Source organism: Silurus meridionalis, chromosome 17 (assembly GCF_014805685.1).
Source record: "Silurus meridionalis isolate SWU-2019-XX chromosome 17, ASM1480568v1, whole genome shotgun sequence".
Lineage (NCBI taxonomy): Eukaryota > Metazoa > Chordata > Actinopteri > Siluriformes > Siluridae > Silurus > Silurus meridionalis.
The window spans coordinates 9,005,492-9,025,555 of NC_060900.1; the positions used below are offsets into that span (position 1 = coordinate 9,005,492).

Here is a 20,064-nt window from a genome sequence, read left to right on the forward strand (position 1 = left end):
TCTGCCTCATTTTATTCATCTCTACCTTCTCAGCGAGTGCTTCCTCAAGAGTGGAAAGGGCTGTGTCTGTGTTGCTGGAGTCGGTCTGTAGAGATTTTACTCTGTCCCTCAAACATCCCAACTGTTTATCCTTATCCTTTAACTGGTCCTGTAGGTTTTCAATCTGTAAGAGAGTGAAAATAGTAAAGCCACAGAGAGAGAGAGAGAGAGAGAGAGAGAGAGAGAGAGAGAGAGAGAGAGAGAGAGAGAGAGAGAGAGAAAGATATTTAATTAATTTATACTTTTATTTTATTTTTAGTGTTTAAGAAAATCATCTGTGGAAATCATCATCAGGAAACATCAAAATAAGATTCAATGATAGGGATTAATAAATAAAAGCTATTCCAGACCTTCCCAGAGAAAACATGGAGATCGTCGGTCTGTTGCACTACAAATGAATGAAAACACTCCGGCACAAAGTGTCACCCCATTGTAATATCCACCAAAGCAGATCTCCAATTAAGACATAGCATATTCCCATACTCTTTAAAGAGGGCCTTGTCTGTATTTTCGTCATGGGTATGTTAACAGATAATACCAAAAAATGACTATAACCATTTGTAAATGAATGAAATTAACTCATGCCGTCTGTGCCTAAATTGCAAAGTCTTGAGTTTTATGGCTGAAAGGGGTTTTATCTGACAAGCTTTACAACAAGAATCGGTGGGGAAAAAATCCACAGAGGATAGAGATAACGTTGTTCCAGCACTATTATGCCACCCAGTGAAAAACATAAAGCAGAGATTAAGTGATATGTGGTCATGAAGTCCAATGCGAGAAGCTACGAGTCAGAGCACTTGGCTCGGACTTCTAGTATGTTTCTAGTACAAAATGTTCTGTCTTTGCCATCCTGAATTGACTTGTTTCATGTGTAAATGCTAATGCAGTCAATGTGTTTTGTGCAATGTGTGTGGGTTGTTTTAATAAAATTCTGACCATGTATTATTGAAGAAACGGGTATTAATTTAATCAAATCTGATTTGCAATGCTTCTATGATTGTTATATAAAATTGTATTTTACACTTAATGCTTATCTATTTATTTAGATTGATAATTTTGTACATGGTTGTAAAAGGATGTTAGCTGATAGGTGAAATAAAGTTAAATTCCAAAACAACACAATGCAAACACACAATGCAACATGGCCACCCTAACTCAGTCTGTGTGGTTCCCATGGTGCATTAGAGAGCCTTATTTCAGGGCAAATTTAGCATGGTGCTTTGGCCGGAGAAGAAAAATCGTTCCATTCCTCCCACTGCTACATTTTCTTTGGGGCCGCTTGGTCAGCAAAAACAACGCCACCACCAAAATATTTAAGCGCACTGTGCAGCCACTGTGCAGTCAAGCACGGAAAAAAATGCAGCCTGAACCCTGAAACCATTTTCTGAAAAATGAGGTTATCTTATTATGTGAAAGATGGCATCAGTGCACTCTGTAAAGATGGTCATGGGAAATTTCCTAGAAATAGACACTCTTTTCAGGCATAAAGTGTTTGCTCCTTTTTGTTGCTTTGGGGTTTTTTGCATGGTGCTTTGTTCATTGCTCACTTCTGTTAAAAAGATACAGTGACAAAAAGAGACAGAAATAAAGAGGAAAAAGAAAAGGGAGAGAGGGAGTGAAAAAAAAGAGAGATGGACCACCTACAGCTGGAGTGCTTGGACTGTAAACTGAGCTGGTATATCATAAACATTGAGACATCATTGCCTGTTCAGGGCTAGATTGCTCTGTGCTGCTCTTCATACCAACAAGTAGCCTTTTACCAGGCCAAGCACAAAGGAGAGACTTCACAATTCGCCCCGGCTCACAAAATATAATACCAATGCTATCATCTGTGCACATCCTTTTTGTAACCTTTAAGTCTCATAATAATGACACCACAGTCAGAATGACATGAATGAGCATGGCTTTAAAGTTAGAGAGAGATGGCAAAAAAATGGACAGAGTGAAAAATGGAAAAGGAAGAGTAGAAATGAAAACCCAAGAACAATATTAGGAAAAGGTGGCCTCACCCCCCCCATTCCCACCTTCTCTCTCTCATATACTCTCTTGCTGTAGCAGTATGCAAGTTGTAGTGTACATCCACCTTTATTATTTTTACATTTAGTTCGGTTTTTAATGAATTTGCAGCTCTAAAGATAAAGTTTTTGATAGAAAATATCAGGCAGGCTATAAGCTATTGGAACAGATTAGGATAGTTTGGGGTGAAGATAAAGATGTGATAGTGAATCTTTCACAGAAAGTCAGTCAGAAAAGAATGGTATATGTCACTATCTTTGTAAAGACCTTCTAGTGACTTCCACATATACACTATCAATGCAGCTATTTAACACTATGCCTGTATCTTTCGTAAGCTAACATTAACTCGAAGTATAACCATAGTAACCAATTAAACCACCTGGCTCTATTTATTTATTTATTTTTGTATATTTTCTCTTTAAAAATAAAATCCACAGTTCTTTACGGGGACAAGCTAAATGACACAATAAGGTCAAAATTGACCTTTTTCTATGTTTGTGAGGACATTTGTTCCTCATCAATGGTGAATCAAAATCAAACACACACACACACACACACACACACACACACACACACACACACACACACACACACACACAGTCAGCTTTTGCCCTCTAGTGGTTCTGTTATGCAGCTACAATTGGAATGCATTTGTGCTAGAACAAACGCTAGAGACTACACGTTTTTCTTTCTTCCTTTCTTTCTGGAAGAAACAGAATGGGGTTGTAAGATTAAAGGCTTGAACTACCTCCCACCTCTTCCCTTGGTTGACCCTGTGTGATGTCATTTCCACACTCACTCAAGGGCACATCACTCATGCATTATCAGCCAGCTGACGGCTCACAATGATGACATCATATTCAATATAATGAGCATGACTTAAAAGTACAAGTGGGAGGGAGATCCCAAAAACTGGACAGGGCAAGAAATGGAAGCAATACCAAACGGAGCCCCAAGAAGAAATCAGACAAGAGCAGGAAAAAGAAAGGGGAAAAAAAGAATGTGAGACATTTTCCTCCAGAGGCCCTCAAGCTCCTCAGCACCAATTGCCTCCCATTTTTGACCTACCAGTGACACATATTCATATTGTTTTAGATATTTTGGTTATAAACCCTTCTGTGCATTTTTCTTAACAGTGAACTGCGTGAACCCCCCCACTATTGGGATGGATAAATGGAGAAGCAATAGAGCCAAGCCAGTACAGGAGGAACGTACATCATGGGAAAAGGCTTTGATATTTCACCTTTAAACAGCTATTATTTTCTCATCTGTTCATTTGAGCAGAGGGAACCATTTAAGATTTGATCTAAGATTTGTCATGATTTAGGAGCTCTTTCCATACTCATTACTTTGATTTGTACACAGCAGTAGAATGGCCACACTCACTTACATTACTTACATCTTAGACTGAACTGCAGTTCTACAGAATGCACTAAAAATGGATTCCGTCAAAAAAAAAAAAAAAAGAGAAAAGCTTATTCTCTTTTCATCAAGTGCACCTTATGCATATATACTGTGCGATTGAATTGTACTAATATTTCTCTTTTCCTAGTGATGCCATGCAGACAATTAAAATCACATTCTGTTGCAATTATATTTATGAATTATATTTAGTCATATACATATTGTTTGTTCTGAACAAAATGTGGTCAAAGTTATTTATTTATTTATATACATACTTTTTAAATTACTAAAAAAAATTCAAAATTATTCAAAATGAATTATTTTGCCTTGTTACAAAAAAAGATTTTCTTTGACATATGGAAAACAATTCTATATAATTGTTTTTCTATTACAAATTTCCATTAAAGAAAAAAGAGCCTATGCATAGTGACGTGTGTGTGTGTGTGTGTGTGTGTGTGTGTGTGTGTGTGTGTGTGTGTGTGTGTGTGTGTATGCATGTGTGCATATGTATAAGTGTGCTGGAACGTCAAATGAGCCTATGCAATCAGCTGCCACGTTGTGTCTGGTCAAAATTATGGTATCCTAGATGGTCACAAGAAGCTTGGTCAGAAAAAAGTATGGAGAAATGTGCAGTTCAAAACAGGAACATCTCGGAGACGCAATTCGTTACGGATTTTCACATGCATTTGGTAGCGATTCAGTTAGCCTGTGGGCTAGAGGAGTCAATGTGCATTTGTGTGTGTCTAAATACAAGGCCTCCTCTGTGTTGAAGAAATTCTGCCCAAACTGGAAAAAAAATGCAAGGATTTTGCCTTCTGTTTGTGTGTGTGTGTGAGTGTGTGTGAGTGTATGTAATATATATATATATATATATATATATATATATATATATATATATATATATATATATATATATATATATATATATATATATATATATATATATATATATATATATATATATATATATATATATATATATATATATATATATATATATATATATATATATATATATATATATATATATATATATATATATATATATATATATATAAAACAAACCCAAGAAAAATAATTATTCGGTTCCCAAATAATTGCACTGACAGTCAATCAGAGAGTGCAAATACATTTTTGGGTGCAATACTGCCACAAGCCTCTGTCAACTGGGAAGAAACCTAAACATTACTTTGCTAATCTCATGCCTGCTAATTAAATATCTACAATGCATAATAAGTTAAATAAGAAGAGATACATCTGTGGTATTAATCATACCAGTATGTTAATTAGATTCTCCAAACTATTTATGATGCTTTACACATTATTTTTCCTATAATAAATGTGGACTCATTAGAACTTTGAATGTGAAATCCTGTAATCCTTTCTGCATTTCTCACATTTTTAAGTGCCACCAGCAAGGTTAAGGGGGAAAAAAGGGTGAAAGGCTTAGCGTAAAAGGCTAACACATGCACCACCTCCACCACTTCACTTCAGCACCCCTACATTAACTGTGTCCCTATCACTACTTCCCAGCCCAGGAATGTTGTCGTGATTGCCTGTGCAATTATCAGCCACTTTTGGTTGTTTTTCTCCCTTTCCCTTTCATTTCTTTCCTTTTCTTCCTTTCAAAGCATTTTCTTAAAGCTTTGATCCAAGCTGGGAGAAAAGGGAGAAAGAAAAAAAGGAGACACAGAAGAACTAAAAGAAGAAGAAGAAAAAACAATTGGCCCACCCAGCCAAATGTCTACAGCTGTGAGTCCAGTGTTGGCTCACAGCAAAGGGCTTAAAATGGGTTTTATCAAAGGGTTATCACCCCTCTCATCACGCCAAACTACCACAGGGTCCTTCTCCTAAAGCGGATGGCAGTCTGACAACAAACTAATACTCTATCAATCCGCTCCTTCATCACAACCAAAGAACATCTCTATCTCTGCTACAGATCTTCCACCATGCACTGGTCCCCCTTGAAGCCTAGACTTCTCATCAGCTACGGGTCTGCCTGGCTGCAGTCCTCCTCATCTGGGAAGTATTATTGGAAAAAGGGGACCGTCCTTCATCAGGGGGATCCCCCAGGGACCAATGCTCAGGCTTATGACCAATTGCCATCTGGTAATCATTGATAAGTCATCAATGATTGAGTGAGTGGCTGGTAGTTAGGCCCAACTTGTAAGTGATCTATTATCAGGCTGGTTATCAATTACTGGAAGTCTCCTTGGATCTGCATTAGATCTGAGAGAGCAAGAGACATAGAGATACTAAAGGGAGAGATAGAGTACTAATGAAGCAGGCAGAAAGAAATGGAAAGGTTTTCATTTAAACTTTCAACATTAACTTTCAATATATACATATATATAAATTCCCCCTTGTGCACCAAAAACAGCTCTGACCAATCAGGGCATTTGGAGGTCTCAAGAGACCCCCAAAGCTGTGCTGTGGTATACAGGCAAATGTTTTAAGTCCTGTAAGTTGTGTATTAGGGTCTTTATAAGTTGGACATGTTTGTCCAGCACATCCCACAGTTTATTTACTCCAAATTAGGTAACATAGATGTCATGAAAGGTTGTACTTTGGTCTACAACAATGTTTAGGTAGATGTTATACATCATTCACATTAAATCCACGACCCAAGGTTTCCCAGCAGAACACTGCTAAGAGCATCACACCATTAGCTTGCCTTCTTCCAATATTGCATCTTGGTGCATTTGATTCCTCATTTAGGCAACACACCCAGCCATCCACATTATGTAAATATAAACATGATTCATCAGAACAGTCCATGTTCTTCCATTTTCTCAATGTCCATTTTTGATGTGCCCATTGTAGCTGCTTTAAGTAATGGCCAGGAGACCACATGGGCATTTTGGCCAGGCTGTGGCTATACAGCTTCAGTGTGCTATATTTTCAGACTGTTTTTCTTTTTAACTAAAGCCAGCATTAACCTTTTTCAGCAGATTTTGCTACAGTAGTTATACTGTGGGATTGGACCAGACATTCGTCCCCTTCGTGTTGCTGTTTTATAGATGCCCTGACCGAACATCTAACCATTTCAATTTGGAACAGTTGCTCAGAACCATATTTTACTCATTTCATCTACGCCACACGCTCAATGCTTAAAAATGTTTCACTTGTTGCCAAATATATCCGACTTTTTCACAGGTGGAATTGTAACAAGATAATTATCATATATATATCATATATACACAGTATATAGAGAGATGTTGAGAGCAGGAGAGCAATAAAGGAGATGGTGTTTAAGTTAGACAGTCAAAAACAACTGTGTCTAGAGAGTATGCCAGCTAGCCACCAAGAAACCAACCACCAACCACACATCTGTATTGTGATACAAACACATATCCCTTGTATGTTTGTGTTTGTGTGAGTGAAAGCTTAAAAAATATGCCTGTGGACTTAAAATACATTACTGTGAGGGGAAATAGTAAATATTTCACAAACCTCAGATAAACAGAGCAGCACTGGCTCACTATGGAAAAGATAGCAATGTAATGAACTATGACAAACTGGCTGAGTGACACTTTATTTTAACTGTACCTTTTAGCCCTGATATGAAGTTGCCATGCATTATGTCACAGTCTTTCATAACAGACATCCATTAATATTAAGGTGTTATGTGACTATTAAAACTAACTGTGTTCTTTTAATTTTCACTTTTTGTTTAAGAAAAAAAAGTGAATTCTAGAAATGTCTGTAAAACTTTAACATTTAAAAAAACTGAAATATTTATTCAATTCAATTCATTTTTTATTTGTATAGCGCTTTTAACAATGAACATTCTCTTAAAGCAGCTTTACACAGATAATGTGGTGATAACGAATGAATGAGATGTTCTTTGTAAGTAAGTTTGTCCCCGATGAGCGAGCTGGTGGCTACTGTGGCATGGAAAAACTCCCTGAGATGGCATTAAGGAAGAAACCTTGAGAGGAAACCCATCCTATTCTGGGTTGCACCGAATATCTATTTATTACAGATAAACAATGTTAGAAAATATTACATGTACATACGTTTTTAGACCCTTTACTAACTACTTAGCTGCAGCACCATTGATTACAATTACAGCTTTAAGTCTTTTTGGGTCTGATGCATCAAGCTTTGTACACCTGGATTGGAGGATTTTTTGCCATTCTTAATTGCAAATCCTCTCAAGCTAAGTCAGATTAGATGGGAAGCATCAGTGGACAACCAATTTCAAGTATCTCCAGAGATGTTCTTTGGGGTTCAAGTGAGGGCTCTGGCTGGGCCACTCTAGGACATTCACAGTGTTGTCTCTGGGCCACTTGTCCATTTAGCTTTCTCTCAACCCTGACCAGTTCCTGCAGCAGAAAAACACCCACACAGCATGATGCTACCACCATCATGCCTTACTTTTGAGATGTCTATGACCAGGTAATGAGCGGTGCCTGATTTCCACCTGACATTAATTTTGGTTTCATCAGATCAGAGAATCTTGTTCCACGCAGTCTGAGAGTCCTTCAGGTCCCTGTTGGCAAACTCAAGGAAAAGGCTTCTAACCTTCCAGCCAGTCTGCCATAAAAAGCACAGTTCAGTACAAGGCTGCAGTGATGGTTGTCCTTCTGGCCCCATTTCAGTCAGAGTGACCATCAGGTTCTTGGTCACCTCTCTTAATAAGGACCTTCTCAGATGATTTTTCAGTTTGGCCAGGCAACCAACTCTTGCTTTCATTTCAGAATTATGGAAGCCACTGTGATTTTGGGAATCTTCAGTGCAGCAGCATTTTTTGTAGCTTTCCCCAGATCTGTGCTCTGCAACAATCCTGTCTCTGAGCTCTGGAGGCAGTTCCTTTGACCTCATTGCTTGGCTTTGCTCTGATGTGCATTGTCAGTCGTAGGCCTTCTAAAGAGAGATGTGTGCCTTTCCAAATCATGTCCAATCAATAAACTTTTCCACAGGTAGGCTCAAGTTAAGGTTTAGAAACATCCCAGCAATGTTTAAGATAAATGGGAGGCAGCTGAACTAATTTCCAAATGTTGTTGCAAAGGGTCTGAATACTTAAGTACGTCATATTTCCAGAATTCTGTCAAATTTAGTCGCATTTGTTTTCTGCAATTGAACACAAGCATTATGTCAGATATTTGATTATTATAATTATTTCTAGACACTTTTACTAATAACCTCTCAAATGTTTCATTCAGCTGACAAATTTCATTTTCAGTATTAACATATCTTAGTAACTAAAGCTAGTTGGATAGTAAAACACTACATACAAATTTCACAATAAAATTAGACAGCTTAAACCTAGAAAAAAATTATTTGAATAACTGCAAATTACTTATCATCTGCATGCTGTATAAGCCAGTAACTACTACACTATACTACTGTAATCCGCTAATACTTTTTACTGCAATTACTACTACTTAAAATTCAATGTACTTGGCCTTTGAAAAAAAACAAAGAAAGAAACAAAGATATTCCAATAAAAAAAAGCAAAACTAGTACAGTCGAACCCACTTATCTCGACCTCGGTTAACTCGCCAACCCTACTAAGTCGACGTTTTTAAAGTGGAACTTCCTGTTGTCAAATGTTATAAAATTTCAATAAAAAATATACTTTAAAAAATGAATGTCTAAATCTTTTTCAGTGACAGTGTTGAGGTTAGTCACTTTCCAAATGTGCGCTAATTTGTTTGCCTGTTTATCTTTTTCACTAGTAAATTAGTCCCATGTTGCTTTTCTAAAAAGGATCTGTAATTTGATTGTCTCTGTGTGTGTTGGTGTGCAAAGAAGCAAATGGACTAACAACAGCAACATACTCACTCTCATTACTCATTTGTTTCTATTGGGAAAGTTTGATGTCTAACATCAGGTGGTGTTTCATTCATTGTCCATGTTCTTAGTACAACATTATCACCAAGAGGATACATATTATGCCTGAACTAACAAATGTGTTTTAAAGATTAACAGTTAAATACAAATTGCTCATATCAAGCTGTATAAACTGTTAAAGCCTGTATTTAAAGCTTTGTTTGGTACTCCTAGTCTTCTTATTTGTACTTTATTTTCAGTATTGCCAGGTTTTGTTCAATATAATGTTATCTATAGTATTTAGAGATTCTATCAAATTATGTGATTTAACCCAGCCATTAAAGTTGCACAAGCCAGTGAAAAGGTAAGTTTAGAAGGAGTTGCATTGTGTGTTTGTGGATCTAGAGAAAGCGTACGACAGGTTGCCAAGAGAAGAGTTGTGGAATTGTATGAGGAAGTCTGGTGTGGCAGAGAAGTATGTGAGGGTGGTGCAGGACATGTATGAGGACAGTGTGACAGCAGTGAAGTGTGTAGTAGGACAACAGACTGGTTCAAGGTGGAGGTTGGACTGCCTCAAGGATCAGCAATGAGCCCTTTCCTGTTTGCAGTAGTGATGGACAGGTTGACAAACGAGGTCAGACAGGAGTCTCCATGGACTATGATGTTTGTGGATGATATTGTTATTTGTGGTGAGAGTGGGGAGCAGGTTGAGAAGAGCCTGAAGAGGTGGAAGTACACTCTGGAAAGAAGGGGAATGAAAGTCAGTAGGAGTAAGGCAGAGTACATGTGTGTGAATGAGAGGGAGGGCAGTGGAGTGGTGTGGTTGCAGGGGGAAGAGGTGGTGAAGGTGGATGAGTTTAGATACCTGAGGTCAACAGTGCATAGTAATGGAGAGTGTGTGCAAGAGTGAAAGGGAAAGTTTATAGGACTGTGGTGAGACCTGCTATGTTGTATGGTTTAGAGACAGTGGCATTGACTAAAGGACAGGAGGTGGAGCTGGAGGTAGCAGAGCTGAAGATGCTGAGAGTTTCATTGGGAGTGACGAGGATGGACAGGATTAGAAATGACTTCATTAGAGGGACAGCATATGTAGGATGTTTTGGAGACAAAGTGAGAGAGGCTAGATTGAGATGGTTCGGACATGTGCAGAGGAGGGACATGGGGTATATCAGTGGAAGAATGCTGAGGATGGAGCCGCCAGGAAGGAGGAAAAGAGGAAGACCAAAGAGGAGTTTTAATAGATGTGGTGAGGAAAGACATGCAGGTAGTTGGTTTGAAAGAGGCAGGTGTAGAGAACATAGTAGTATGGAGACGGATGATCCACTGTGGCAACCTCTAATGGGAGCAGCCGAAAGAAGAAGATCAAATTCTATGATTTCTAATTGATGATCTACGATTGTGAAAGTGATCTTGAAAGTGTACAGATAGTACAAGTGTAGAGGATGCACTTAAAAAAAAAAATTTATGTTCCATGCAAAACTGATGCTTAAATGACAGCTTAGAGTTCTAAACAAAAGTCCTATAAATATATTCAAGCATGCAGTGTTCCATAGAATAATAATCTCAGAACCACAGAATAAAGTTAAAAGACACAACACAATCTCATTATTCTTATTATTATAAGTGAATTTTTACCAAGAACAATATTAGTATGTTTTTAGTGATTTTATATTTTACATTTGTTTTGTTTTGTTTTATATTTCATTTGTGTGAAACATACTGACTTTTGTCAAACAAGATTTATAGATTAAATATCCAGGCTATTACTTAAATGTAAAACCTAGTTTAAAACAAGCCTGAAAAGGGGTTTTATAAGACTGTTTATAAACTGTAACTGTTAACAGCATTTTCTCTTATTTTTTCTTTAGTTATTGAACAAGCAGAGAACAACATTACAACAGAACTACCAGAAAAAAATGTATTTGATATATTTGTTTAAATCTACCATGTTCCAAATGTTGTCCATTTTTTAAACCATACATCTATTGCACAACAGATATTATTTTGCTCATAGTATTAGTGACTGTAGTACAGAAAAGGTGATTAATGTTAAAATATTATAACATTAAAAATGGTTTTATTATGAAGCCTGTAGGCATTTCTCAACCCCTATAATATGTATCACAATATAGCTAACAGTAGTGTGGCATTAAAATGGTAACAATGCTATTTTTTTTTTTTTTTGTAGACATTCAGAGGGGGAAAATCTTTTTTAAAAATGGCAGTATGAATCTTAAATCTATTTGAATTCAATCACCAATAATAATTGTGATTTTTCAGAAATTTGTTTTCATCTAGCTCCTTATATAATGCTAACACAACATGCTGTATGCTCACATTTAAACACTTCATCAAGTTAAAAATTTATATGCTACCCAGAGTAAAATGTCTTATATTCGAGAGCTCATAAACAAAAATGCTTTTTTTTTTTTGTCATAGAAGCAAACACAAAATGCTGTTAATACAAATAGATAGCTCATCATTTATACACATAAATAGCTTTTCTTACTTTTTAAGCTTATTTTTTTTTCTTTCATTTGTTCAAGATGTCGATTATAAATGCAGAAAGAAATGCCAAGATTGTTTGATATAACAAGTGTGAAGTTTGGATCAGCACCTACCAGACTTGATACATTATATGATTTACTGAATATATGCAGGTCCACCATTCTAGCCTGCATAATGCAGATAATGCAAAAAGAACTGACCTTAGATGACCAGATGCATATAATATCAGACAAAAATACAATGGAATTGATTAAATGATTTGAATCACATACTAGTTTCTAAACAGCTATTTTAAACATTTTGTGGCATTTTCAATGGACCAATTTGTGAGGAACTATTAAATGGTCTCTGTCATTTTGGTCGGCAGAGAGCGCAAACTTACGGGAAGCTGTTCTAGGTACAGAATAAAATGCAGTGAGGCATATTTTTATTGAAAAATAATTGACAACTTTGTGTTGTGATGCGGCCTGGCGCCAAACCATTACCATCAGTTTCTCTATTTTGTCTCTGTTAAAACAACTGACAAATGCAGCTTGTCATGTTACAGAGAAACCCCAATGCCCTTTGTCCTTAAAAAATTTCCAATTCTAGTATTGCTTATTTAAGACTCCCTAAGAATCAATAGCATTGAAGTTTAAAAATAAAAATAAAAATAAAAGACTGAATGCACCATATCTGCAAATATTCTCTGCAACACATAATATGAAACTCACTTATTAAAAAAAAATGCTTCCAATGTTGGTTACTGTTATAGAAAGGACAAATGTGAAATCTCAGAAATTAGTTTTGCTATAACTACAGTAACACAACACGTTAATAACACGTCACGTTTGTCTCGATAGAATCAATTCAAATCTGTATGAAACATATCTGAAATATTTAATAAACACATTTGAAAAATGTCTTTGATGAGAAGTCTTGAATGAATGTTGCTATAATGTAGGGAAGAAAAGTTAGGCTAAGCATTATAGCTGTAATGTTTAAGCTGGATGTGCAAATGTGTATGCAATGATTGTGCAAATCAAGTTATGTTCATTTTGGCAAAAAAAAAAAGAACATGAAGCAATGGAAGGGAAATACAAATTGAAAAACGTGGTGTGTGTGTGTGTGTGTGTGAGTGCATGCGTGTGAGTGAGTGCATGCGTGCATGTGAAAGAGAGAAAAAAAGAGAGAGCGAGAGAAATATTGGTACAAACGCTGACACTTGTTTTACGAGGCCTCTGCTTTCAGATTTCTAACTCTGTCCAGACAAAATATCCAAATTTCCTGTTTAAAAAAGTCCCACACCTCACAAGAAAAACAAGCTAGATAGATAATACCATAACCAAAGACTGTGCCAATTCCAATTCATACCTCATAAATAATCTGCAATCACTGAAACTTGTTAGCACCCTGCTATAAGCTGAGGTGAGGCTCTAGGGGCTAGTCAGGTATGTATGTGACTGTACATGAAAAAGCTTTAAAAGTCACTATAATAGGTTGGCCTTGGAGAGATTACTGATCTGTGGCCTGTGGACCTCATAACAGCCAAGTCGGATGCTTAGCCAAAACTATTGGACTCTCTGACCTGAAATCTGTCATTCGAATGGCATTGTTGTTACAGAGAAAGTATACAGTATTAACTGAGGCCTAGGAATTACTCTACTGATTAAGGCTTCAAAGAGAATCTTAATGAAGGTTGTGGATCAACTGCACTAATTCAGTTAGTTCGCAAAAAGATTAAGACACCGATCACACAAGAGAAGAGATCATTGTGGGAATAAAACATAGATCAGGATTTAGGAGGTGAAAGAGAAATCAAGGCAAAAAAAAAGGGTTTGTGTTTGCGTATTTCTTAGGAGGGGTCACTGTGTCTGGATCAGAGCAGCAATAGGATGTTTCCTGCAGGTAATTGTGCAGTTAACCTTATAACAATCATTAGGTTTATAAGAGAGAACACAAGAACGTTAAACACACATACAAACACATGCTTGAATGCAGGCTTTAGAGGTCAGTGTCTGTGCTCATTAAGTCTTACCAGGCTTTGCCCTTTTAATTAAAAACTGTAATTGAATCACAGAGACAGCAGGTTAATCTATTAAAGGATAAGTGGACATCCTTTGGGTACATTAGCCCTGATGCTCCATAATGTAATCCAACCAATAACACAGTTAAACTCACATGTATCATATTTGCCTTGACTCAGCTAATTAAAATAGACATTTCTTCTACACAAAGAACTTTAGGCCAAAATGGCATCCAAACCCATCCTATTTTACAGCCAGGCCAAGGCTGCAGAAAGCTGGTCCAAATGTAGCATGGCCCAGACCAAAGGACAGGGTAAGTAAGGCCATAGATGACCCAGGCCAAAACCCAGGACAGCTAACGAGCAAACAGAACCCAAAGCAAACAGTAACGAGTGCAGGGCAACCTGGGTCAGACTCGGAACAGAGAAACATGAGCCAAAAGCAATCTGGGCTTTATTGGGTCCAAACCGAATAAAAGCCCACAACTGCTTGGGACAATCCCAGACAGGAACAGGGCAGTGGAGCCAGGGGGGCAGCCAAAACCAACGCAAAATAACAACTCACTAGTGCAAATGTGGAAAGAAACATTTTACAAAATTAGAGAATAGAGTTTGCCATTAGTCCTTTTGTAGTTTGATAAAGTGTTTTCTTTGAAGAAATTACAGCAGAATTAAGCTGGTTTGTGCATGGCAAGAGAAAATAAAGGAAGTAATAATACATTGACATTAGTACAGCCATCATCACTCTAAACACAATCTTTGCCATCATTCTGTCAACACCATCATTTTGAAATTTGCACTCATTTTAAAGCTTTTAAAATTATACTTCTGATATCAGCACTAGTGGCACCCTTGTTTATGTAACTACACTTACATAAAGTCATAGTCATCTCCAATATTATTGTCATTGTCATTCCAGCAGTACATATGTTTGTCTTTCATTGAGGTTCAATGCGGGTGTTTTGGCACTAACCTTCTTCTGCAGGACAACGATCTTACGCTCCTTCACCTCCAGCATGTCCTTCAAGTCGTGAATTTCCCCATTCAGAGTGCCTTTCTCGTCTGTTAGATCTTGAAGCTGCTTGCTCTTTTTATTTAGAAAGGACTCTTTTTCTTCCAGACGCAACCTCAGAGCATCAATCTGAGTTAAATAATCAAAAAGAATACATGAATGCACATAAATTGTTGTACTGAACAGTGATATTAACTGATCAATTAAAAAATAGAAAACAGAATATTAATGTCTATTTGCAAATGTCGAATCGTGTACAAAGTGTATGATAGTGTACAAAGAAACATAACCCATATTGATTTACAGCATGCACACACACACACACACACACACACACACACACACACACACACACACTGAGCATCACATATTTACTCATATCTTAAAAAAAAACTGATGCAATTATAAAAGAGAATCTTCTATAAGAGTACAAGAAATACAAAATAAGACTATTTCATAGTGGAGGCTGTATAAGGCCATTGCTTAAATGTCTAAGCAGATGATAAATCGAGTAAAATGACACATGATTCCCAGAATTTTAACTAGCTGTTTTTAGCACATGCTTAAGAAAGAATGCACCCTTTCTTTCTGCTACCACAGGTATACAGTTTCCATTAGATCTAAGAGAGAATGAGAGTGACTGAATCTGAAATAATAAGAGATAGGGGGCAGGCATGCTTACTGAGGTAAAGCCCATTACAGGAGAATTACAGGAGAGCAAAGACCTACTCAGCTTAGGATGGAAAACTATTCATCTCATATTGCTTTTCTGGCAGCGGCCCAGCCTCATGATAGAGAACACTATCTCAGTCTGTCACTCTCTCTCTCTCTCTCTCTCTCTCTCTCTCCCTCTCTCTGCCAATCTATCTGCTGGCATCCTTTGCTGCCAATGACACGGGTAATCCGCAGTCAGTTGGCAAGCAATAACTTATGAAGAATTTGTCCGCAGTTCAGCAGGAAATCACTCATGTCTGCCTAGGCTAATTTTTTAATCTGTCATACTACACTGCATGTGGGCCTCTTTATATAAAATACAGCCAATGTGCACAATAACCAGTAAGAAAAACTACAATTGCATTTTTCAGGCACTTTTTTCGGATTAAAGAAACATGCACTTAGAACGACTTGCATGACAATGTTTATAATCTGTATGACCTTCTATTGTACAAACTGTTATACTGGGTTATACTTTTTTAATAAAAAAAAATATTAGAATAACATTTCTTTCACCTGCTGCTAATAGTGGCACAAGGTGTAATTTACTTTTACCTGAAAAAAGAGAGGACTTTAGCAGCACTTTAGTCTTTAAATCTGTCTACCTCTCTTTCCTCCTTATCTGCTTAAACAGATCCGGTTTAAAAGTTTTAACTTTCATACTAATGCCTTCCTCAGCCTCATCACAACTGACACTAGCAGATTGGCATTGCATTCTGGAGCTTTGATTTAATTATTTGCAATCTCCATCTATATCTACATTGGATTTAAAATGACTCAAATGCCACTGGAAATTGTAACTGAAATTGTAACTGAAATAAAAAAAAGGACTTGTAACAAATTAAACCTTATTGCTGGGCTTTGTGAAATTATTAAATGTTATTATTTAGAGCTGCTTCTAATGTCTGTTGCACAAAAAAGATTTGCATGATTCACAGAATATTCAAATTAACATAGTAGACTAGAAATAACATTTATTAATATTGATTAGAAGCATTATACCAAGTCTTTCTTCTTGTAAATCTATGGTTAAGGTAGGATGTACTATTTTGATTCAACCAGCCTGTAGTAGATTTTATTAAAGCATTAATGAAACAGCACTGGTGTTATAGATTGAATATTTATATAGAGAGAATGATTCTGCTATAATATTAATATAAATTTTCTATTAGTTTAAAAATTTGACCAGAAACTATATGTTCAGTTTTACATACACTTATATGAAATAAATAACAGAAATAACATGTTAGTTACTCTCTCACTTGCAAGCATGAAAAAAATATGCTTCACATAGAGATAAAGAGCAGTCAGTGCAGTAGTCCATGAACATTCCAGAAAGTTATCACTGTGACAATTCAATTTATTAAAAAAGCTTTAAATGATGCATTGCTGTGATTACTTGGTTTTATCGTGAGCTATATGAGAATGTGTGAGTTATGGTATGTTCTCAAATGCAGATAAAATTGACCTTTAAAGCACTTCTCAAAAAAAACTAGCCTGCATGTCTTTTGCCAAATTAGCAAATCACTTCAGTGTCTTCCCTGTTTTAATTTTCTTTCAAAATTTCTCTAGGTCATGGGTCATGGTGAGGCTAGAGGCTTATATGTTTGAACCTCAGCAAAGATTAAATTGCTATAAACATACCTAAATGCACTCACCAGCTACTTTATTAGGAACATCCAATCATTCATGCAATTATCCAATCAGCTAATCATGTAACATGGGCACATTGCATCGAATCAGGTAGATTATAGGTCAAGGGGTTTAGGTAATATTTGCATTTAACATAAAAATAGGGGGGAAATGCAATCTCAGTGACTGTGGCCGGTTTGACTATTTCAGAAACTGTTTAAACAGAATAATGTAAAAAACAAAACCATTTATTTCTTAATATTTAACAGTGCTGGTGGTGAAAATTCCATGTCACTAAGAGAGGTCAGAAAAGAAATAAACAGACTAGTTTAAGGAAAGCTATTTGAACTTAAAATAAATACTCTTTACAAACAGCAGAACAAACATTTCAGCAAGGACGACACAGTGATCCTTTAGGTCGATGAGCTACAACACTAGATGATAACATTGGGTTACACACCGATCAGCAAAGAACAAGAATCTGAGGTTACAATGGGCATAGGCTTAACCAAACTGGACAGCTCTAAACAGAAAAAAAGATTAGGTGACTTTTTATTTATTTATTTATTTGCCAAATATAATGAGCCAAGAAACTACTGTGGCTAAAAATCACAGCAGATCGGCAGTTTCTGAAATACTCAAACCAACCTGCCTGGCACTAGCAAGTCACTGAGATCAAAATTCTTCTATATTCTGGAGTTTGATGTAAAAATAAACTAAGCCTAATTAACCTTATATGTACAAAGTACATGTAGAGTTATACATGGGCGTATATTTCATTTAACAGTAGGGGGGGACAATAAATATAAAATTTCTCATGAGCAATTTTTGAAGGGGGACACAAATAATACAGTCAAATTGTACTTACAGTATAAAGACACAGTGTCCCCACAGTGAAAAACTTTGTTTCTATTATTATTATTGTTGCATGGAGACTGCATCAATTACAATGATAATTCAAGCTGCTTTACATAAATTAAGTAAAACTACCATAAAAAATAATCACAACAATAAAAACAAGGAATTTAAATAAAGGTTTAGCATTTTATTTACAAATTAATAAAGACACATAAGAACAGAATAGAAATTGATTATAAATATACAGTGGGGTCAGTTCGGACGTAGCACAGTGCTCATTTAGTAAATGCACAGATAAACAATATGCTAATTGTGTGTTAATGTTCACGTTATACCAAGTCGTCCCAAATAAAACACTGCATGGGAAACGGCTTTGGTGTGTTAGTGTCAGTGCACTATGCTACAAGCTATTATAAACAAGCTAACGTTCACTAGATAAGTCATATTTTAATCGCTAATAGAGCAGATTCATGGAAAATTACATCACTAATCAGCATTTTTGCCGCAACTAATTTATGAATGAGTCTGCATCAACTACATTAAAGAGAATCGCTTTATTTAAAGTGAATAAAATACACTAGTTAATGGAGTTGAACATTAATTGAGCAGCAGCCACACACCTGACTCGTGTGTGTAGAGTAGGTGAGATGAACTAGGAACGCAGGCAACGGGTCAAACCACTGTGAGGAAGGGGAGGCGGAACTCAACTGTTTCTAAATGCACAATTATTTAGGTATACAGTACATACATATATTTTACATATAATACAGAATAAATATAATAGAGAGTGCGATTTTTTAAAAGAATCTTTTTTGGGGGGGGACAACCCTCGGATAGGGGGGGACATGTTCCCCCCGTCCCCCCCGGGATTTACGCCCATGGAGTTATATGATAATGCAATAGTAAACTCCAGACTTATGATGTTGTAAATTGGACTCATAAGATAACTATACAGTCTTAGTTTTATATATGTCAATTTAAATGTCAATCTAAATTAAGAATAAAAAGATTTTTCTCCATCACATCCGTAGGCTCACATACAGTATACACAACGTATGAGCTAATGCATTTGCATTTATGATTCAGAGAGTGAGATTGTGCAGCCTGTGTAGTGGGAGATCTGGATAAACATGGTCAATCTGTTCTACTGGTCAGTATCAACAATGCTGAAAATCTGGATGCTATTCAGGGACAATCTTAAATCCCATCTCTACATGATATCATTATGAGATCATTGTACATGTCTATGTGCATGTACGTTTGTGTATAGATGTATGAGTGTCTGTGTGTTTTTATGACACATGCAGCTGATTGTGTGCATGTGGGTTTTTCGTGTCTCTGTGTGGTCACATCTGCACGCTGGCGCATACAGTAATGTTTTTTATTGGATGCTTCAGGTGGTTTAAAAGACATTCTTTAGCCAACTCTAGCTACATAAACATGGCAAGCACTTCTTTTGCCCAAGACATACGCATTCACAAAGCTCTGTAAACAGACACCTATGTATGTTATAATACATATAGTATTTTAAATCACTAAAAGATCAGTGGGAAAGGGCTTTAGTAGCTGATCGTTTTAGAAATTGCACAAGCTTCTTAGAGCTGTTGCATCCCTTAGCTTCATGGTGGAGTGAAGACATGCAGAGACAGCAAAACTAGCATGGCATTGTTGCTCCTGTATGCCAAAATGCTTTATTAGCAACAGCCAAGGCCACAAGCAATCTTGCGCAACAACGAGATACTCCTATTGGCCATTTTTGCAGAATTACGTACATCCATGACTTAGGTTTCATCTATGTATAAGTGTGTGTGTGTGTGTGTGTGTGTGTGTGTGTGTGTGTGTGTGTGTGTGTGTGTGTGCCTTAAACCCAATGTGGACAAAGGAAAGTCCAGCCAGGGAAGATTGCATCGAGGCGTGTCTAGGAGCACTCACAGACACACATGCACACATTAAAAACATCTCCATTGCAATAGCCTCTCCTGCTTTTCACTCAGCACCACATCATTTAAGGAAGTCCTTGATACGTTTTCAAGATCTTGCGGTTTGCAGAACTATTAATTCTTGGCCAGGACATGAAGTGTGTGTTTTCTTACACACT

At 36.7% G+C, this 20,064-nt stretch overlaps 1 protein-coding gene across 10 annotated transcripts in view; it reads right to left on the minus strand.

Moving 5' to 3' along the window:
- LOC124399932 (ERC protein 2) overlaps positions 1–20,064 on the minus strand; it is a 214,991-nt gene that overhangs the window by 150,674 nt on the left and 44,253 nt on the right. For all 10 annotated transcript variants that reach the window (XM_046871284.1, XM_046871283.1, XM_046871280.1 and 7 more), the window contains 2 exons: positions 14,724–14,891; positions 26–163 (listed from right to left, as the gene is read on the minus strand). In XM_046871284.1, the coding sequence (XP_046727240.1) occupies positions 26–163; positions 14,724–14,891 (306 nt within the window). The remainder of the gene's footprint in view (positions 1–25; positions 164–14,723; positions 14,892–20,064) is intronic.